Source organism: Poromitra crassiceps (assembly GCF_964638095.1).
Source record: "Poromitra crassiceps genome assembly, chromosome: 28".
Taxonomy (NCBI): Eukaryota; Metazoa; Chordata; class Actinopteri; order Beryciformes; family Melamphaidae; genus Poromitra; species Poromitra crassiceps.
In genome coordinates this window covers 6,240,851-6,262,009 of record NC_139651.1, presented here as the reverse complement: position 1 = coordinate 6,262,009, position 21,159 = coordinate 6,240,851, and the positions used below count along the sequence as shown (strand labels likewise).

The 21,159-nt window shown below is 43.3% G+C and overlaps 1 protein-coding gene across 1 annotated transcript in view; it reads right to left on the bottom strand.

Annotated features, from left to right (window-relative positions):
• Window positions 1-3,094: 3,094 nt before the first annotated feature.
• Window positions 3,095-21,159, bottom strand: part of LOC310799855 (mucin-5B-like) — a gene marked incomplete at both ends in the record, with an annotated part of 42,952 nt that continues 24,887 nt past the window's right edge. Inside the window, 23 exons of the mRNA XM_083662459.1 lie at window positions 3,095-3,320; window positions 3,984-4,107; window positions 4,303-4,342; window positions 4,997-5,125; window positions 5,568-5,690; window positions 6,586-6,674; window positions 7,221-7,389; window positions 7,950-8,133; window positions 9,208-9,277; window positions 9,387-9,565; window positions 10,905-11,082; window positions 11,587-11,770; window positions 12,786-13,027; window positions 13,502-14,181; window positions 16,374-16,583; window positions 16,962-17,171; window positions 17,550-17,759; window positions 18,138-18,365; window positions 18,744-18,944; window positions 19,323-19,534; window positions 19,811-20,051; window positions 20,430-20,641; window positions 20,918-21,154. Of these exons, the coding sequence (XP_083518585.1) occupies window positions 3,095-3,320; window positions 3,984-4,107; window positions 4,303-4,342; window positions 4,997-5,125; window positions 5,568-5,690; window positions 6,586-6,674; window positions 7,221-7,389; window positions 7,950-8,133; window positions 9,208-9,277; window positions 9,387-9,565; window positions 10,905-11,082; window positions 11,587-11,770; window positions 12,786-13,027; window positions 13,502-14,181; window positions 16,374-16,583; window positions 16,962-17,171; window positions 17,550-17,759; window positions 18,138-18,365; window positions 18,744-18,944; window positions 19,323-19,534; window positions 19,811-20,051; window positions 20,430-20,641; window positions 20,918-21,154 (4,578 nt within the window). The remainder of the gene's footprint in view (window positions 3,321-3,983; window positions 4,108-4,302; window positions 4,343-4,996; window positions 5,126-5,567; window positions 5,691-6,585; window positions 6,675-7,220; window positions 7,390-7,949; window positions 8,134-9,207; window positions 9,278-9,386; window positions 9,566-10,904; window positions 11,083-11,586; window positions 11,771-12,785; window positions 13,028-13,501; window positions 14,182-16,373; window positions 16,584-16,961; window positions 17,172-17,549; window positions 17,760-18,137; window positions 18,366-18,743; window positions 18,945-19,322; window positions 19,535-19,810; window positions 20,052-20,429; window positions 20,642-20,917; window positions 21,155-21,159) is intronic.

The window sequence follows — 21,159 nt, the reverse complement described above, 5'->3', positions numbered from 1 at the left end:
CAAAGAGTAGTGCTCTTCATTTGTCTACGTCGTCAAGATCATTTGCGTTCATTGACGTAGCCGCTAGATCAATGTTAAACATTGATATATTTACCAAGACTCCTAAGAATACCTGTTCTCCCCACCCATCCGTCTGTGAATGGCTTGACCTGGGGCTGTGTTGTGCGGTACCGCCTTGCCCAAAGGCACTCTGTCACACTGGGAGTGTTTGCCTCCCGCTCTCTGCATGGGCTTCCGGGTGGTGCGTTTGACGGCTCTATCCTCACAGCTTTACCGTAGCTCTTTCTATAAGATCTTTATCTGCCAAATCCTCGGCAAACACTGCGGAGTCAACTGCGTTCAGGATCTGGACACAATCTGTACGCAGGGAGGTGTTTCTACACATCCTGCTGACTCATGGCCATGGTTGGAGGTGTTACCATAGGTCACACGGTGACACACTTAAGACACTTTTAAGAATGAATACACACATTTCACAAGTCCAACCTGGCTCATTCAGTGAAATGGCTCCGCGGAGGTAGGTCTACTGTGCTCCTATAGGCCCTATGATTTCTGCAATGCGGGGGGAAAAGGACAGAATCATGGAATTTCTTATTAAAAATGGAATCAACTGTAAAACATGGAATATTGCAGAATTAGGAAAGTAGGCCTAATTATTAAAATCAAAAGTCAACCTAATGGCACCCGGGTAGGGTGTAGCGGTAGATTCCCTGCCTACCAAAACAAGGGTCGCAGGTTCGTGCCCCCGTGTTACCTCCGGCTTGGTCGGGTGTCCATACAGGCACGATTGGCTGTGTCTGCGGGTGGGAAGCCAGATTAGGGGTATGTGTCCTGGACTGGTCACTGCACTAGCTCTGGTCAGTCGGGGCGCCTGTAAGGGGTGGAAGGGAACTGGTGGGAATAGTGTGATCCTCCCACGTGCTACGTCCTGCCGGCAAAGCTCCCCGCTGTCAGGTGAAAAGAAGTGGTTGGCAACTGTGCATGTGTCGGAGGAAGCATGGTGCTAGTCTACAGCTCTCCCCAGATCGGCAGAGGGTGGAGCAGCGAACGGGGCAGCAGGGGGAAATTGGCCAAGTACAATTGGGGAGCAAATTGGGGGAGGGGGGGCATAATAATACAAATAATAATAGTAAATAGTTAATACAAATTATTTAAAAAAAAGTCAACCTAATTATTGTACTAACCTAAATGACTTAATAATTGTAAAAAGCCCTCTGTGACAGTGTTTTGAGAGGGGGGGTCGGTCTTGCGTGTGCCTTTTACGTCGCTTCACAAGTTGGTTTTCACTTTGAGAAACATGTCTGAGATTACATGAGTCAAAAAGACAAAAAAGAAAGCATCCTAACCCCTAAATTATTAATAAAAATAAATTAATTTGGAAAAATAAAACTGAATGGGGAGGGGGGGTGGATTTCATATGGCCATATAGATACCATAATTGTTACCCCAATACTACTGTGCTATCAGGTCTAAAATAATATACAGATTTATCTACAAATCAGACCCATTGAATTCAGTGGTTAAAAATTAACCTTGTTAAATAAGCAACAGTGCAACCTGGATTTGGTGTTTTGACCTGAGGCATGGCTTTCTCAAAGGAGGGTTCAAGAGGCAAGACTTGTTCTCAAGTAAACAGAGAGGTTAAAGGTCATCGTTCGTGTGTAAGAGCTAACCTCAACACATTGAAATCCATTAATTTCTCTATCATAATCATCATCATCAATGAGGTAAGGTAGGTAGACATATACAGTAGCTATAGTATCAATGTCTGCCTACTGTCTGGGGCAGATATGCTGGTAAATCTAGCATAGCAGACTTGGTACGAGTGGCCATCACTCTACAGTAGTGTTTCCCAAAGACTGCGTCAAGACCCACATATTTTATTTTGGTCACCAAATACATTTGCAGAATTTCTTCCATATAGTCTTTTGGTAAAAATGTGGATATTGTTTTACTGATGATGAGAAATAACAACAATTACATAACCTGTTAACTCTGCGCATTTATAAAGTATTGAACGTGTGTGTGTGTGTCTGTGTGTGTGTGTGTGTTTTTAATAGGCAAAACACGTGCATAAAACAAGGTTGTGATTTATCAAACTTATATCTCTTCGAGATGGGTGGTTTACCTATTTAAGATAATATAAGATGATGTGGAAATGACAGTAAGAATGTTCAGGAATGTTCATTTATGCACAAATTAGCTCTTTATAGATTAGACCTGTGGTGAATTGGGTCACGATGGCTTGTCATTTAAAAACAGTGGGTCCCCACGAAAAGGTTTGGGAAACACTGCTCTACAGGACAGACCCCCATTTGATCAGATTTTGTCCCAGGGTCCCCATCTGATAGGATTTTTGCTTTTAGATGTTTTATTACAGAAAGTGTATGAAGCCCATGACCAAAACAGTCATACATTCTCTCATTGTGTTACTTATAGATGGAATTATAGTGGGATGTATTGATTTATTTTTGCTGCTGGAACCCCATCAAGTCCCCCACTTTAAGAACCCCTGGGTCAGAGGTCAATCTCCTCCTCCAAGCCTCTATTAGGCAAATGCTACATTGCACATTCTCCACAAAATAAAAAATATGATTCCAGTTCATCAGCACTACAGTTATACCTAATTTGAACGGTTTTGCATATATTTTTATTACAAATATTGACGCCTAAAGAATGAGAAGTTGTGCAACTAGCATAGCAATAATTAGGCACCCCCCCCAAACACACACACACACACACACACACACACACACACACACACACACACACACACACACACACACACACACACACACACACACACACACACACACACACACACACACACACACACACACACACGCACACACACAGTTGCAGCAATAAACCAAGGAGAGGAGTGGCCATGCTTAGCCTGTTAGCCAGGATTTTTATTAGTGAGATAGTTCTACATGTTGGCATCAACCAAACAAGCTAAAAGTAACTATTGTAAATCTAATACATTATTCCACAGTAAATTAGACATAAATAGAGGGTTCATCTATGCAGATGACAGTTTAAAGGTTTAAAGGTTTATGCGTTTTCGTTATGGTTCTCCGGTCACTGCATCTCGTCATCTCCTGCGCCGGCGCGCCTTGGAACTGGAGGCAGCGGTTGCGGTCTCCCCTCGGCCGGTCACGGTGCACTCTGTCTTCAGGCAGCCACACACGTCGATGTGGGTGTAGGTGTGGGTGAACTCTGTGCCGTCGGGACAGGTGAGCTGCACCTGCCTCTGGGACGTGGCTAAGTCCTGGCAACACGAGCACGAGTGCTCCATGGAGTTCCTCTGCAAAGAGTAGCTAAGGGAGGAGAGGAAAACCCGTCAGGATAGACACTACTACTAGGGTAGCAAAATTCCGGTAATATTGGAATGTTGGAAACTTTCCACGGGAATGAACAGGGATATATGGGAAGTAATGGGAATGAACTGGAAATGTTGTTGGGGGTAATTTATACTACGTGACATGACATGGCAGTGAGAAGAGAGCGAGGAGAGGGCTGGGAGGGAGGCGAGGATGGACAGAGCAGAGGGTGGTGAAAGATGGGAAAAGGACAAAGAAAGAAAGAAAGAAAGAAAGAAAGAAAGAAAGAAAGAAAGAAAGAAAGAAAGAAAGAAAGAAAGAAAGAAAGAGAATCGGAAGACATTTGTGAAATTTAGGATTATAGAGCAACAAAGTGTACAAATGTATGGGAGGTCAGCATCTGGCACAAACCGTTGTTCTTCCTAGAAGTCAGGAATTAAGAACGGTTTGTTTTTATCATCTTTATTTATTTATTTATTTTGCCCCAATGAGATTTGGAATTTGATGATTTCGGTCGAAAAATAGTTTCCATTTCAAAGGTCATGAAAAAATTCGGTCACAAGCAAATTTCAGAGAAGAAGAAAGAAAAGAGAAAAAAAAAAGCCTTGTTGATGGCACTGCTGACAGGGCAAAGGAGAGGCGTGTGTGGCTGTAACTCACAAAGTGAAGGTGCCACAGGCTCCACCGCAGGACGTGACGTTAACCAGCTCTTTGGCACGGCAGCCGTTGTTCTCCAGGTAAACCCCGGTCGTGGTCACGTTGCACGGGCTACCTTGCAGGATGCCTGGACCAAGCAGGAGACAAGCAGGAGAACGTTGGAAGGGATAACACAATCCACTTGACGATCATACTCTCACACTGTCTACACAGGAAGTGTAAATACAATCGGCGGAACTTCCGATTGTATTTACACTTCCTGTTAGTCTCTCAAGCCAGACGGTCTCTTCTACATAAGGTGAACAAAGGGAGAGATACGTACAGGTATGGCAGCATCCGTCTGGAGCCACGGTCTCCGTTCCCTTCAGACAGATCCAGAAAAAAAACATTATTATCCCTATGAGCAGAGTATAGTTTTGCCATCAGTTTGAATGAGCAGTCGCCTAAACGCGTCCACCAACTGTTTTATGGACTGTGGAAAAACTAAGATGTAATATTGTTGAAATTGCACTTATTTTCTCTTAACATCTGAGCTGTTCATCATCTGTTTTTCAAATGGATGGTCCATTCACTGTGAATGTTCTCAAAATCTAACTGTACTTCTTTACACTAAAAGGCACGGGAACATTTGGAGGTGTTGTTCTTTATAGATTTGTTTTGCATTGATTTTCTGGCCCACTTCAAACTAAATTGGGTTGCATGTGGCCCGAGGACTGTTTGAAACCCCTGTAAGGCATCACATTTGGCACTAGGTGGCAGTATGCTCACATCACTATAGCTCATATTACTGCTCATATTACTACCCTTTTACTCAAACAATATCCTCATGATTTGTCATAACCTGTGTTTTACGTGTGTGTGTGCGTGTGTGTGTGTGCGTGCGTGCGTGCGTGCGTGCGTGCATGCGCGCGTGTGTGTGTGTGTGTGTGTGTGTGTGTGCGTGTGTGTGTGTGTGTGTGTGTGTGCGTGCGTGCGTGCGTGTGTGTGTATGCGCGTGTGTGTGTGTGTCAGCCTACAGGTATGCAGTTCTTGGGGTCGTAGGGAGGACACAGAGTCTTGGCTTCGATGGTAACAAACTGGTTCTGGATCTGGACACACTCGTAGGTCACACAGGGCTGTCCAGGGGGAGTCCACATCATGCCAGGCTGCACCACACAAACAACAAATACACTAAAGATCACTTACACACAAACAAGTATTACAATTACAATCTATCTCACACACACACACACACACACACACACACACACACACACACACACACACACACACAACCACAAACACACACACACATAGACACACAAACACATACACATGTACCAACCTTAAAGATGTGATAGATGTGTGTGGCATTGCCTGGTAGCACGACAACGCAGCTGGTTTGGACACACTTTCCACAGCATAGGCCAGAGATGGTGTGGTACTCATAACCCTGGAGACACACACACACACACACACACACACACACACAAGCAAACACAAACTTAGTATACATACAGTACAACCAAGTACATAAGAACAGGATATGGGGACGAGAGAGGGAGAGAGACAGAGAGAGAGCTAGAGAGGGAGAGAGAGAGGTCTTACCACAGGGCAGTGTGTGTCACATGTTAGCGGTGAGCAGTCTACTGTGCGTAGATGGGTGCTGGCTTCTATCTGGCTCGTACAGGTGCACTTCTCACACGGGCTCATGGGCACCAGGTCTCCAACCTAAACAGACAGGGAGGTCAGAGGGTAGCCCAGGGTCAGGGAAGTCAGCCTAGTCAATGTATGATCACTGCACACACGACTAGAATGACCAGCTCTATACACTTTTCAAAAAGTGCTACCCTGTGGGTACGAGGTAGAAAGAGGACTAAAACATCAAGTAATGAAGTACTGTTTACGTTGGTGAAATTGGACTTAAATAGAACATAGAAGCAAACTTACTGTGAGAAAAGCAGAATCTTGTATTTTATTATATATTTTGCTTATTATAACAAGCAAAATTACTTCATATGTGTCTTGTGGTTGGCTACTGTGACAGCAGGGGACACGGCTAAAATATAAATAAACAAAGCCATTTTCTATTCTATGTGAATTGAATTCTATTCACTTCATATGAGTTTTATTCGGCATCATTCATTCTGGAATCTCACCTCATATTCATGTTTGTTGAAAACGCACACATCCTTTGGAACTGTGAAGGAAAGGGTTAATGCATTAGAAAGGTGCTTCATGGTGAAATGGAACCACATGGATTCATATGCAGCGTTCCCACACCTTCACGGATCCAGATTAATTACTGTTACAACACTGAGAATCTCACTACTATAATAATGCAGCGTGGCGCACAGTTGCGTTTTCCACGTCAGCTACAGGCGCTAATGAGAACTAGCAGCAGCACTGTGTCAAAACGTCTCTACTAAAGAACTTTTCGTTTCTTGCACAGAATATCGAATATCAAGCACTTTCAATGGTCCATGTCTATTTGCAAAAACTCAAATATCAAATTCCCGTTCAAATTTTCAAGGATTTCAAGCACCCGTGGGAAGCCTGCATAATACGCAGTTACAATAACGTAGCACCAGCTCCCCGCCCACACACACACTCACTCACCACAGACATGTTTGGGGCAGCAGACTTCCATCGTGGTGTTGACAGTGAAGCCAAGAGGACAGGAGGGCACGTCAGAGCACCGCGTCACATTACACTCTGTTAGGAGGCACAGAGAGGAACCGAGGAGGGGTTAGTAACGTTACAGCAGATACAGTAAGTCCAAAATCCTTCAACGCTGGAAAGAAGCACCAACATTTGACTGGGTGTACCTGTGGGGCATTCTTTTGAAGAATCCCATTAGCTACGTACATTTCAAACTCACTGCCATTTATAAAGATGGCTGCCATCTCAAGTCATTTTTTATCATATCAGTTCATTGTCCCAGATTTTCCCAGCAGCGCACTCCCCAAGTTTGAAGTCGATTGGACGAACAGTCCATGACATAAACCACTGTTTTTGTTGCCAGTAGGTGGCACTAAACACCGAATTGCGCAAAATTTGCCACTGAACTCCATCAGGTCCCGCTAAGCGCACTCCCCGAGTTTGAAGTCGATCCGATGAATGGTTCTCGAAAGAAACCACTTTTTGTGTTTGCCAGTAGGTGGCGCCATGCCAAATTGCACAAAATTCGGCACTGCACTCCATCAGGACCCCGCCCGTCCACCTCAGCAATTTTATTATAGGATAGTACTTAGGACTCACCACACTTCTCTGTTGGACAGCAGCCTGTGGTGGAGATGACCTTGACCTGACCTTGGTGGTCACAGCTGATAGGGGGCAGTGTTGCGCAGGGCCGAGGCTGGCAGCTGACTTGCAGCTGTCCTTCCAGACACACACACTCGTCACAGCCGCTGGTCCACGTGTCACCGGCCTGACGACACACACAACATGCATCAAGCAACATGTCACACCAGTGCTGATCAGCAAAGTCATAAGTAGTTATTCAGAAAAGGCAAAATAATTTACCATCTTCAATTTTCCATTCCACACACAGAAATCTATTGGGAAAAGAGACAAAATATGATATCATTGTCAGGCTACTAAATGCTAAATGTGATTAGAAAAGGGGTACCTCAAACGGATACCTCTGATTGGTTCATAGCTGTTGTATGTTGAGCATATATATTGAGCTTCAGCTGTCACATACGCGATGTGATGGGCGGGTCTAGCATCCAATGGTGGTACGTGTTACATAGATTACCCAGTAAAACGTGTTTTCATTGGTCATTTAGACATCAAAACCTACCAGTAGATAGAGGAGAATGGATATATTCCATTTATAGTAGCTAAAAAGTAAAAATCACAAAAAATTGAGTTAAATTGTTTTCATTGGACAGCGATGATATAATCCCACAAACAAACATCGATGAATGCACATCCCATGATGTACTTTTTGACGCGATTCAAAGGTAACCAACAGGGTATGTTTACTTTGAACACAGCTGTTGTCACGTGGCTGTCTGCCTGCAGGGGGCTCTTACCACAGTTGGGCAGGCACTCATTGGAGGTGTCGTTGAGCAGAATGGTGCCTGGTGGGCAGTAGCATCCCTCCAACTTCATGTCAGCTGTCATGGCCCTGAACTCATTGGCGCCATAGATGTACATCTGGTTGAACCTGCAGACACAACAGCACACAGGCTCAGGGCATGGGCGTACCTAGTATCCTCTAGAGAGAGAGTGGCCTCAGCGGAGGACCAAAATGCGTGACTCATTAGCCAATGAACAGCCAGGAAGGGGTCTTGTGCTACTTTTGAATGCAAAAATAAAACTGATAATGTACAATTTGATTAAAAAAACAACAACAACAACAACCCTTTCAAAGTACGTACAACACAAACTGTCCATTTTGCTGCAACTCGACAGTGCTGCTTAATCCAGGACCTTACTTCCTGGAACTCTTGAGAGTAAAAAACTGGTCCATTGGAGTGAACGGAGATGTTGCGACTCTTCTATATACACGGCTCTGGGCATACCCATGCATTCTTTGGGCTGGGGAGGGGGTCCCCGTTAGTGAAAAAATACCAATCTGTCACTCCTTTAATTTTTCAATGTTACACTGTAGCACTGACCCGTTTGTGTAGAAACATGATTTTATGAGAAAATATTGATTCTGGCTGTTCACCAGATTTTAGTAAAATAAAGCCTGGCTTTCATTCTGCATTCTGTGTAAAGATTATTGTGAAATTCAAACGCTAAATATAGTTTTGAAGCTCATATGGTAGGATGACAAGCAGAACTAATACTTTCTCAAACTTTGAGGCTCTTTTTCCTCAAAAAACAGTTTGGAAACAGTCGATAATATAGGGGTGCATCTCACTCAATTTGGAGTACAAAGATCATTTTGATATCACCAGAAAGTTTACATTCTCCTCTTTCCAACAGTGTGTCAAACCCAAAATGTGTTTCGGGGTCAATGCGACTGATTTTGTCAGAGCAGGTCACCTATGGTCAATGTAGTCCTCAAAACGATGTTCTAAATGTGCACATTTCCATATATACATCATAGAATTGTGGGAAAATGCACTTAAATAAAATCTGACCCCCCCAACCAACCAAACTGGATTGAGGATGCAGAGCCATTGGAAATTCTCAATCCAGGATTCCACTCCACCGTTATAAGTGAATAAGAGAATCAATGCTTACTGATTCATCACTAAGACCACTCACAATCCTTCTAGGGTTATAGTACCTGAGATCACAGGTAGGCTCCACTGCAGGACCGCAGCCTTCATATACTTTAGGACTCTGGCATTCACGTGCTATGCAGACAAGAAGAGAGCATAGTCTTTTTGAGTGTATGGCATTGTTGGCATTGTGACACAGTTGTATAATTGTGATGATAGATATTGTATAATTGTCCTTGCATACCACAGAAGCCATCAGTGGCGTTCCTCCAGTCAATGCAGACTCCGGCTTTGGCACAGGCGTCAGCGTAGCTCTGTAAGCTGTAGCACCCGAAGGTGGGATACTGCGAGTGGCACACGTCATACGCACAAGCCAACAGGAAGTTCTGGTAGTCAAGCAACTTGTGGCACTCCTCAAACACACTGGGGGAAGAAGATGGGACGCTCAGTCAGTATGGACAGTAGACACAATCCAGACGCACGCACGCACGGGCACGCACGCACGCACGCACGCACACACACACACACACACACACACACACACGCACACGCACACGCACACGCACACACACACACACACGCACGCACGCACGCACGCACGCGCACACACACACACACACACACACACACACACACACACAGACCTGTCATGACCTGGCCATGATGATTAGCCACACTGTAACCTAATTCTGTGCTCAAGTTCAAAAAGTGAAGTAGTTGTTCAAATGCAAGGATGACGTATGACTCAATGGAACGCTGTGGTTATATAGAGTACTGCAGGGATGACGTATTTTTGTAGGCTTAACCGGAACGCCATGTTGGTTCGTCGGGGGGGAAAGTCTATGGGGTTGTAGAATGGGGATTTCACTTAAAGGCATCAAATCAGGTCTGTGGTTAACAAAGGTTTGTGGGAGTGCAAATTTGGGGGTTCAGTAGGATAATCTTCGTGAACCTTAATCACCTTTATGCCTTGTTAAGCATTTTCTAAAAATCATGTTAAAAAAAAAACGCATTTACGTACCAAAAAGTCATAAAAGTTATTCACATTTGTGAAGATTATCCAATTAAAATATGTATTCGTAATTCCATTTTTAAATTGACTGTTTAATGGGTGATTTTGTAAATCCCTTTTCAAATTGGAACAATTTATTGATGGATTCATAGTTCATTTGCAAATTCTTTTTGTAATTACTCTTTTTAATTGTACAATTAGATAATAATTAAGGAAACACTTTATTACATTCCAAATGACTCTTCTGGACAGCCACGATATATTAGAATGTTTTAAGTAGAAGACCAACGGTTACACAGGTAGGAAAAATATCTTATACAGGTAGGAAATACATATGCATCTGTGTCAGTAGAATGGACCAGATGAGAGAAAGATCAGAGAAAAAACACCCTCTTCATGCACGCCTATGCTGAAATTACAATGAATGTTGGTCTGTCTTTAAACTGCAATGATAGTAATTAGTGATTGCAAGGTTGAGTTGAGTCATATTTATTAAACATACATGATGTTTCTAATAACGAAATGTTATTTCATATTTATGACCACCAAGACAGTCCTGTAAAATTCCCTGTCACACTAAACCTGTCGGCAGGCTTTATGAATAACCCCTTCAGAAAGCAACACATACAATACACCAATCGCCTCAACTGCCTCCGTTTTCTACAGGTTCAAAATGATCAAATTATATATTGAGGTATATATTCAACATGGACACATACAGACGTATAATCCCTTCTCCTCATACAATACCTGCTTTTGATGATGTCACAGATGGGTGACTTGCAACCAGGCGCGGGCACTGGTGGCGGGGGTGGTAATTCACAGCGAGCGTTGTTAATCTGCCACGCGTGCGCCATGTCAGGACATGATGTAGCAATTGTGCCATTGGGCAACATGCAGTCATCTGCCTGGTTGTTGTCACATGTTCCTAGAGGACAGACATTAGGAGATCATGAAACACCCCGAAGAGAAACTTGTAGAGCTCTAAAACAGATATTCAGATAGACTTTTTTTTTTTTTATTCTAGGGAATTCCAATCTTTAGCATTAGCATAACCAAGGAAATTATAGGATATTATTGAACACGCATGGCATAATGCCGAACCACAGCCAAATCAATGTGTATGGTTTATTAGTGGAATATTTTGTGCTAGAAATCATGCAAATTCGGTGATAACAACCTATAATTTCCTGGACTCAAAATCTTACAATATAGATAATAGATGCTGATGGGACTCCAGATGGAAAGTAGCCAATGGCTAAATCTGTTGCAAAGCATCTCTTCCCCTATGGGCTTTAATGTTTTTGTATATGTCCCTGCCAAATAAACTAATGCAAAAAAATATATATATATAATGGGACAAAATAAACTAGTTCCTTATGGTCCTAGGAAGGATAAGATGTTCATAATGTGTGTGAACAGCTCGACTGACCACACTGTCCCTCGGTGTTGTTGCCAAATTGGCCATAGGGCAGGGAGATGGAGAAGTGCATCCCTGAGAAGAGGACTTCTGCCTGGATGGCTGGGATGAGCAGCAGCGTGTCAACACCATTGGCGGTGATTTGGAAGTCACTGTTCTGGTATGCAGGGTCCACACGCTTGTCATTCACATAAATCTACAACAAGAACCGTTATGATATGAACATCAAAGAACTTGCTAACGAAAATGCTTTGTGCAGTTCTCTGCATTTAATGATACCAGGTAGTAGACGGTGTTACAGGCTACTAAGATCAGCTTGAGTATACAGTAGCTACCTATGGCTACAAATCCAAATCAGTTGCTGCATTTCGAGGGATACAGTTAAGAAGTTGAAAGATTAACAACAAAAACAACGACAACAATAATAACAATAATAATAATAATAATAATAATACCTAATTTCTAGAGCACTTTTCTAGAAACTCAAAGACACTATACATTACATGGGTTAAAATATCAAAGAAAACAACACATTTAAAACATATTACATAGCATAAATATGACAAGTAATCAAACATTAAAAGCAGTTCTGGATAGGTGGGTTTTGACCAGTGGGTAAGCCCACCCCCTTCCCTCTGAGGTTGCCGATGCGGAAGTGAATTGAAAAGCTGTAGTTCCTCGAATGGCCACTAGGTATTGGGGCAGTAGGCATTCCCCCCATGTTAAAATGCCCGACTTTGTAACATGATTAAACATCTTTCCAGTTATGGGTGAAACACGGTTGTGGTCTATATACTGTAGCTAATTTCAACTTTTCATAACAACTGTAGTGGGGTTAATTTTTATATAACTCGCCCGTTTGTAGTAAAATAGATGATAGAAATGATTGACAGATCGCCTGTCCAGTGATCAGGTAGCTTGCCGATCACGGACCAATAGCAGGCGGAGCTGCGGCTCTGGGAAACTCCCATCTCACCTGAGGTGCGGAAGGACTTAACCCATTCCCTCCCACTCTGCTGACGAAAAATCAAGATGGTGACACCCACCGTTTGAACTCCGCCAGGAAAAACTGAATTTAATGGGATAGATACGTCCATATTATTTATGTCTATGGCTTTGACTAGAGATTTTAACATGGGCAGATCGGTGCCGTCTCTGATGTAATTATAGGTAAAAAGGATTAATGATGGTTGAGGGTTAATCTCAATTACCACATTTGTGAAAGTGCGCTCATCTTGGGTGATGAAGATCTTGTAGCTCTGGTAGAAGACGGTGAGAGACTGAGGACAGGACAGGCCGTCAGGAGCACCACAGTAGTAGTTGTCGATCATGACACTGAAGTTGTATTTGGGAAGGATCTCCTTCACCAGCCAGTAGGAACAGTTGCCTTGAAAACTGTAGTAGGTACCATCAAATGTGTCATAGTGGGGGTCTCCCCAACCATAGCAGTAACCTACACAACAGATAAATCAAATAAATGTGAATACAAACACCACATATTGTTTATATAAGATCAAGTTTCCAGTGATATCTCCATTCAAACGATACCTGTCGGTAGTTCAAAGTGCATAAATAGATATCAAAAGTCAAATTAAATTTTGCTTCGGGCCAGACTTACATTGGCATTGGTACCCGACAACACAGCATCCAGACTCATCCCAGACTTCTTTAGGAGGCAAGCCGTTTACACACCCTGTATACTCCACATGTGGACACTGTGTGCGATTATACATAACTGTTCCATCAGGAAGACAGGTCCCATTAAGACACTTTCCATCTACCTTCCAGCTTTCACCAGGCTGTGAGGAGAAGACATCATGATTACACACACAAATTGGAATCTGGGGTATAGATTGAACACATTTCTTAACAAATGAAATACACCTAAAATACACAGAATACATCTAAAAGTAATTACTTTTGATACTTGTTTTCCATGGTGACAGAAGATGGGGGGTGTAGGAGTTGTTGTTGTGGTAGGTGTGGGAGTTGTTGTGGTGGTAGGTGTAGGAGTTGTTGTGGTGGTAGGTGTAGGAGTTGTTGTGGTGGTAGGTGTAGGAGTTGTTGTTGTGGTAGGTGTGGGAGTTGTTGTTGTGGTAGGTGTAGGAGTTGTTGTTGTGGTAGGTGTGGGAGTTGTTGTGGTGGTAGGTGTGGGAGTTGTTGTGGTCGTAGGTGTAGGAGTTGTTGTGGTGGTAGGTGTGGGAGTTGTTGTGGTCGTAGGTGTAGGAGTTGTTGTGGTGGTAGGTGTAGGAGTTGTTGTGGTCGTAGGTGTAGGAGTTGTTGTGGTGGTAGGTGTGGGAGTTGTTGTGGTCGTAGGTGTAGGAGTTGTTGTGGTGGTAGGTGTGGGAGTTGTTGTGGTGGTAGGTGTAGGAGTTGTTGTTGTGGTAGGTGTAGGAGTTGTTGTGGTGGTAGGTGTAGGAGTTGTTGTGGTGGTAGGTGTAGGAGTTGTTGTGGTGGTAGGTGTAGGAGTTGTTGTTGTGGTAGGTGTAGGAGTTGTTGTGGTGGTAGGTGTAGGAGTTGTTGTTGTGGTAGGTGTAGGAGTTGTTGTTGTGGTAGGTGTAGGAGTTGTTGTGGTAGGTGTAGGGCAGGTGTGGTTGCCCTCGACCACTATTTTACAGGTCGAACCATGCAGTGATCTGCAGTAAGCTGTGTAACACCAGCCACCATGGTCGGACACGTTGTAGATCATGGAACCTAAGAAAGATAGAGGGAGATGCTGATCAGTCCATCAAGCACAACACTTCATTTGTGCTAATACATATAGTCAGGTTAGATGTATCGATTGACACATGCACACGACGCTATTGTTAAAGATGTATACATGTAGGAATAGGGCAATGGAAAGACGCAATAAAACCTTAGTATTACTGATACAAATTCAGATGCCTCTCAAGGGGTACTCCTCAAAATATAATACTGTACGTGTGAATTGAATTTACTTGCAACAACCACCCCCCCCCCCCCCCCCCCCGGAACATGATTACCATGTTTCATACGGTTTGGTGAAATTCTGTTTTATTAGCCAAAAATGTGATAGGCCATGCCCACTTTCACTATTGACAACCATTATATCATAATGATTGGACCATCTACAGTTGTTACTCATTTAATTTGGCCACTTTACTGCTGGGGTTCCAAGGCGCTGCCGTGGCAGCAGTGAGGGGGACCTGCTGTGCTGCCGTGGCAGCAGTGAGGGAGGCCTGCTGTGCTGCCGTGGCAGCAGTGAGGGAGGCCTTTTGCAAAGAAAACATTTAAATAACAAAAGCCCCACTTTTACGGCTGTGGCAGTACCTACTGCAGCAAAGTGGCCAAACTAATTGAGTAACAACTGTATCGCAAAGTTAAAACAATTTAGTAATATTCAAAACTATATCAACTATTTATTAACATTTAAAGAGAGTATAGGACCATCAATGCTACTGACCGATTCTGGTGGTAATCAGTCTACTGGGGTAGGAGATGTTAAAAATGTGTGTGTGAAAAAAAAAAGGTTTTTAAAGTTATCGTGTTTGCACAAAGGATCTGTGGTGGACGAGGCAGCGGGTAGGATGAATCCATAATGTCCTCAAAATAAGTTTTGGGGACATGATGACAGTGTGTTAGCACTAGCTAGCTAGTTAGAAGTAGCTAATGTACCTTAAACCGTATGTAGAAGCTACTGTTAATATTAATTAGAATTAACCAACTTGCTAATAAGCTAGCTAGAAAAGCAAAAAACGAACAAACAACTATTTTGGATCAACAGATGTGATTCTTCACGTGTTTTGGTGTAGAGGCTAGGGCTAAAGAAAAAGTTTACTTTGAAACAGAAACCCAAATTAAACAAACAAACAAATCTAAATAGACTACTGACTGTTAGAATTTGAATGAATGTATGTGCACCCACACCACAAAAAACTTGTTAGGTTTTTCTAGTGCTGGTGATAGCCATACAGAGACTATGCTCCAATAGGTCTCAAAGATGGTGAGAGTCATCGTTGCTAAATTTGTGAAAACTGACTGAAAATCCTATTTAAAAGTATGTATTAGTTGTAGTAGAATTCTGAACTTACCAATGGGAAAATCTGTACCCATATAGTTGCATTTGCATTTGGTCTGAGCACCAGTACGTGCAGCAGTTGTTCCCTCAGTCGATAAATGTAAATCAGTTGTTGAAGGGACCTCCGAGGTTGTGGTACTAGGTGATGGGGTAGGTGTTGTAGTAGTAGTTGTTGTAGGAGTTGGGGTTGTAGTAATTGTTGTAGATGTCTGAGTTGTAGTTGTTTCTGTTGTTGTAGAAGGTGTTGTTGTAGTAGTAGGACTTGGGGTTGTTGTTGTCTTTGGTGTTGTTGTAGTAACAGTTGTAGTAGTAGTTGGTGGTGGTGTAGTTGTTGTTGTGGGTGTAGGAGAAGTTGTGTTAGTTTGACAACGACAACATCTGACTCTGATCTCATAATCAAAACACTGCTGCAGAAGGCCTTGTTGCTTGTTGTTACATAAAAGGCCAACTTCTTGATTGCATGTTACAGCTTGTCCCAACTGTGAGATGGAAAGACCAGGGTATACAGCAGCTCTACACTCAACCTCCTCTGGAGATGAGCAGATTTGATAACCTGCCGAAATGATTTTCTTTATGGATTCACTCTCTCCACCATTAGGACCAGATGTGGGATTGCCAAGATTGATCCATTCTGACCAATCACAAGTCATTTTCTCAGACCCAGGGCAGAATGGTGTTGTAGATGGGATTGTAGTAATTGTTGTAGATGTCTGAGGTGTAGTTGTTTCTGTTGTGGTAGAAGGTGTTGGAGTTGTTGTACTAGTAGGAGTTGTAGTAGTTGTTGTCGATGTCTGAGTTGTAGTTGTTTCTGTTGTGGTAGAAGGTGTTGTCGTTGGAGTTGTTGTAGTCGTAGGACTTGGGGTTGTTGTCTTTGGTGTTGTTGTAGTAGTTGTTGGTGGTGGTGGTGTAGTTGTTGTTGTGGGTGTAGTAGGAGTTGGGGGGGTTGGGGGTTGACAACGACAACATCTGACTCTGATCTCATAATCAAAACACTGCTGCAGAAGCCCTTGTTGCTTGTTGTTACATAAAAGGCCAACTTCTTGATTGCATGTTACAGCTTGTCCCAACTGTGAGATGGAAAGACCAGGGTATACAGCAGCTCTACACTCAACCTCCTCTGGAGATGAGCAGATTTGATAACCTGCCGAAATGATTTTCTTTATGGATTCACTCTCTCCACCATTAGGACCAGATGTGGGATTGCCAAGATTGATCCATTCTGACCAATCACAAGTCATTGTCTCAGACCCAGGGCAGAATGGTGTTGTAGATGGGATTGTAGTAATTGTTGTAGATGTCTGAGGTGTAGTTGTTTCTGTTGTGGTAGAAGGTGTTGGAGTTGTTGTACTAGTAGGAGTTGTAGTAGTTGTTGTCGATGTCTGAGTTGTAGTTGTTTCTGTTGTGGTAGAAGGTGTTGTCGTTGGAGTTGTTGTAGTCGTAGGACTTGGGGTTGTTGTCTTTGGTGTTGTTGTAGTAGTTGGTGGTGGTGGTGGTGTAGTTGTTGTTGTGGGTGTAGTAGGAGTTGGGGGGGTTGGGGGTTGACAACGACAACATCTGACTCTGATCTCATAATCAAAACACTGCTGCAGAAGGCCTTGTTGCTTGTTGTTACATAAAAGGCCAACTTCTTGATTGCATGTTACAGCTTGTCCCAACTGTGAGATGGAAAGACCAGGGTATACAGCAGCTCTACACTCAACCTCCTCTGGAGATGAGCAGATTTGATAACCTGCCGAAATGATTTTCTTTATGGATTCACTCTCTCCACCATTAGGACCAGATGTGGGATTGCCAAGATTGATCCATTCTGACCAATCACAAGTCATTGTCTCAGACCCAGGGCAGAATGGTGTTGTAGATGGGATTGTAGTAATTGTTGTAGATGTCTGAGGTGTAGTTGTTTCTGTTGTGGTAGAAGGTGTTGGAGTTGTTGTACTAGTAGGAGTTGTAGTAGTTGTTGTCGATGTCTGAGTTGTAGTTGTTTCTGTTGTGGTAGAAGGTGTTGTCGTTGGAGTTGTTGTAGTCGTAGGACTTGGGGTTGTTGTCTTTGGTGTTGTTGTAGTAGTTGGTGGTGGTGGTGGTGTAGTTGTTGTTGTGGGTGTAGTAGGAGTTGGGGGGGGTGGGGGTTGACAACGACAACATCTGACTCTGATCTCATAATCAAAACACTGCTGCAGAAGCCCTTGTTGCTTGTTGTTACATAAAAGGCCAACTTCTTGATTGCATGTTACAGCTTGTCCCAACTGTGAGATGGAAAGACCTGGGTATACAGCAGCTCTACACTCAACCTCCTCTGGAGATGAGCAGATTTGATAACCTGCAGAAATGATCTTCTTTATGGATTCACTCTCTCCACCATTAGGACCAGATGTGGGATTGCCAAGATTGATCCATTCTGACCAATCACAAGTCATTGTCTCAGACCCAGGGCAGAATGGTGTTGTAGATGGGATTGTAGTAATTGTTGTAGATGTCTGAGGTGTAGTTGTTTCTGTTGTGGTAGAAGGTGTTGGAGTTGTTGTACTAGTAGGAGTTGTAGTTGTAGTAATTGTTGTCGATGTCTGAGTTGTAGTTGTTTCTGTTGTGGTAGAAGGTGTTGTCGTTGGAGTTGTTGTAGTCGTAGGACTTGGGGTTGTTGTTGTCTTTGGTGTTGTTGTAGTAATCGTTGTAGTAGTGGTTGGTAGTGGTGTAGTTGTTGTTGTGGGTGTAGTAGGAGTTGGGGGGGTTGGGGGTTGACAACGACAACATCTGACTCTGATCTCATAATCAAAACACTGCTGCAGAAGCCCTTGTTGCTTGTTGTTACATAAAAGGCCAACTTCTTGATTGCATGTTACAGCTTGTCCCAACTGTGAGATGGAAAGACCAGGGTATACAGCAGCTCTACACTCAACCTCCTCTGGAGATGAGCAGATTTGATAACCTGCAGAAATTATCTTCTTTATGGATTCACTCTCTCCACCATTAGGACCAGATGTGGGATTGCCAAGATTGATCCATTCTGACCAATCACAAGTCATTTTCTCAGACCCAGGGCAGAATGGTGTTGTAGATGGGATTGTAGTAATTGTTGTAGATGTCTGAGGTGTAGTTGTTTCTGTTGTGGTAGAAGGTGTTGGAGTTGTTGTACTAGTAGGAGTTGTAGTAGTTGTTGTCGATGTCTGAGTTGTAGTTGTTTCTGTTGTGGTAGAAGGTGTTGTCGTTGGAGTTGTTGTAGTCGTAGGACTTGGGGTTGTTGTCTTTGGTGTTGTTGTAGTAGTTGGTGGTGGTGGTGGTGTAGTTGTTGTTGTGGGTGTAGTAGGAGTTGGGGGTTGACAACGACAACATCTGACTCTGATCTCATAATCAAAACACTGCTGCAGAAGCCCTTGTTGCTTGTTGTTACATAAAAGGCCAACTTCTTGATTGCATGTTACAGCTTGTCCCAACTGTGAGATGGAAAGACCTGGGTATACAGCAGCTCTACACTCAACCTCCTCTGGAGATGAGCAGATTTGATAACCTGCCGAAATGATTTTCTTTATGGATTCACTCTCTCCACCATTAGGACCAGATGTGGGATTGCCAAGATTGATCCATTCTGACCAATCACAAGTCATTGTCTCAGACCCAGGGCAGAATGGTGTTGTAGATGGGATTGTAGTAATTGTTGTAGATGTCTGAGGTGTAGTTGTTTCTGTTGTGGTAGAAGGTGTTGGAGTTGTTGTACTAGTAGGAGTTGTAGTAGTTGTTGTCGATGTCTGAGTTGTAGTTGTTTCTGTTGTGGTAGAAGGTGTTGTCGTTGGAGTTGTTGTAGTCGTAGGACTTGGGGTTGTTGTCTTTGGTGTTGTTGTAGTAGTTGGTGGTGGTGGTGGTGTAGTTGTTGTTGTGGGTGTAGTAGGAGTTGGGGGGGTTGGGGGTTGACAACGACAACATCTGACTCTGATCTCATAATCAAAACACTGCTGCAGAAGGCCTTGTTGCTTGTTGTTACATAAAAGGCCAACTTCTTGATTGCATGTTACAGCTTGTCCCAACTGTGAGATGGAAAGACCAGGGTATACAGCAGCTCTACACTCAACCTCCTCTGGAGATGAGCAGATTTGATAACCTGCAGAAATTATCTTCTTTATGGATTCACTCTCTCCACCATTAGGACCAGATGTGGGATTGCCAAGATTGATCCATTCTGACCAATCACAAGTCATTGTCTCAGACCCAGGGCAGAATGGTGTTGTAGATGGGATTGTAGTAATTGTTGTAGATGTCTGAGGTGTAGTTGTTTCTGTTGTGGTAGAAGGTGTTGTCGTTGGAGTTGTTGTAGTCGTAGGACTTGGGGTTGTTGTTGTCTTTGGTGTTGTTGTAGTAATCGTTGTAGTAGTAGTTGGTAGTGGTGTAGTTGTTGTTGTGGGTGTAGTAGGAGTTGGGGGGGTTGGGGGTTGACAACGACAACATCTGACTCTGATCTCATAATCAAAACACTGCTGCAGAAGCCCTTGTTGCTTGTTGTTACATAAAAGGCCAACTTCTTGATTGCATGTTACAGCTTGTCCCAACTGTGAGATGGAAAGACCAGGGTATACAGCAGCTCTACACTCAACCTCCTCTGGAGATGAGCAGATGTGATAACCTGCAGAAATGATCTTCTTTATGGATTCACTCTCTCCACCATTAGGACCAGATGTGGGATTGCCAAGATTGATCCATTCTGACCAATCACAAGTCATTGTCTCAGACCCAGGGCAGAATGGTGTTGTAGATGGGATTGTAGTCATTGTTGTAGATGTCTGAGGTGTAGTTGTTTCTTTTGTGGTAGAAGGTGTTGGAGTTGTTGTACTAGTAGGAGTTGTAGTAGTTGTTGTCGATGTCTGAGTTGTAGTTGTTTCTGTTGTTGTAGAAGGTGTTGTCGTTGGAGTTGTTGTAGTCGTAGGACTTGGGGTTGTTGTCTTTGGTGTTGTTGTAGTAGTTGGTGGTGGTGGTGGTGTAGTTGTTGTTGTGGGTGTAGTAGGAGTTGGGGGGGTTGGGGGTTGACAACGACAACATCTGACTCTGATCTCATAATCAAAACACTGCTGCAGAAGCCCTTGTTGCTTGTTGTTACATAAAAGGCCAACTTCTTGATTGCATGTTACAGCTTGTCCCAACTGTGAGATGGAAAGACCAGGGTATACAACAGCTCTACACTCAACCTTCTCTGGAGATGAGCAGATGTGATAACCTGCAGAAATCATCTTCTTTATGGATTCACTCTCTCCACCATTAGGACCAGATGTGGGATTGCCAAGATTGATCCATTCTGACCAATCACAAGTCATTGTCTCAGACCCAGGGCAGAATGGTGTTGTAGATGGGATTGTAGTAATTGTTTCTGTTGTGGTAGGTGTTGAGGTTATTAGGAGTGATGTAGTAGGAGTGGTAGTGATTGTTGTAGATGGCTGAGATGTAGTTGTTTCCGTTGTGGTAGAAGGTGTTGGAGTTGTTGTAGTAGTAGGGCGTGGGGTTGACTTGGTAGTTGATGGTGTAGTTGTTATGGTAGTTGTACTTGTCATACTCGTACTCGTGCTAGG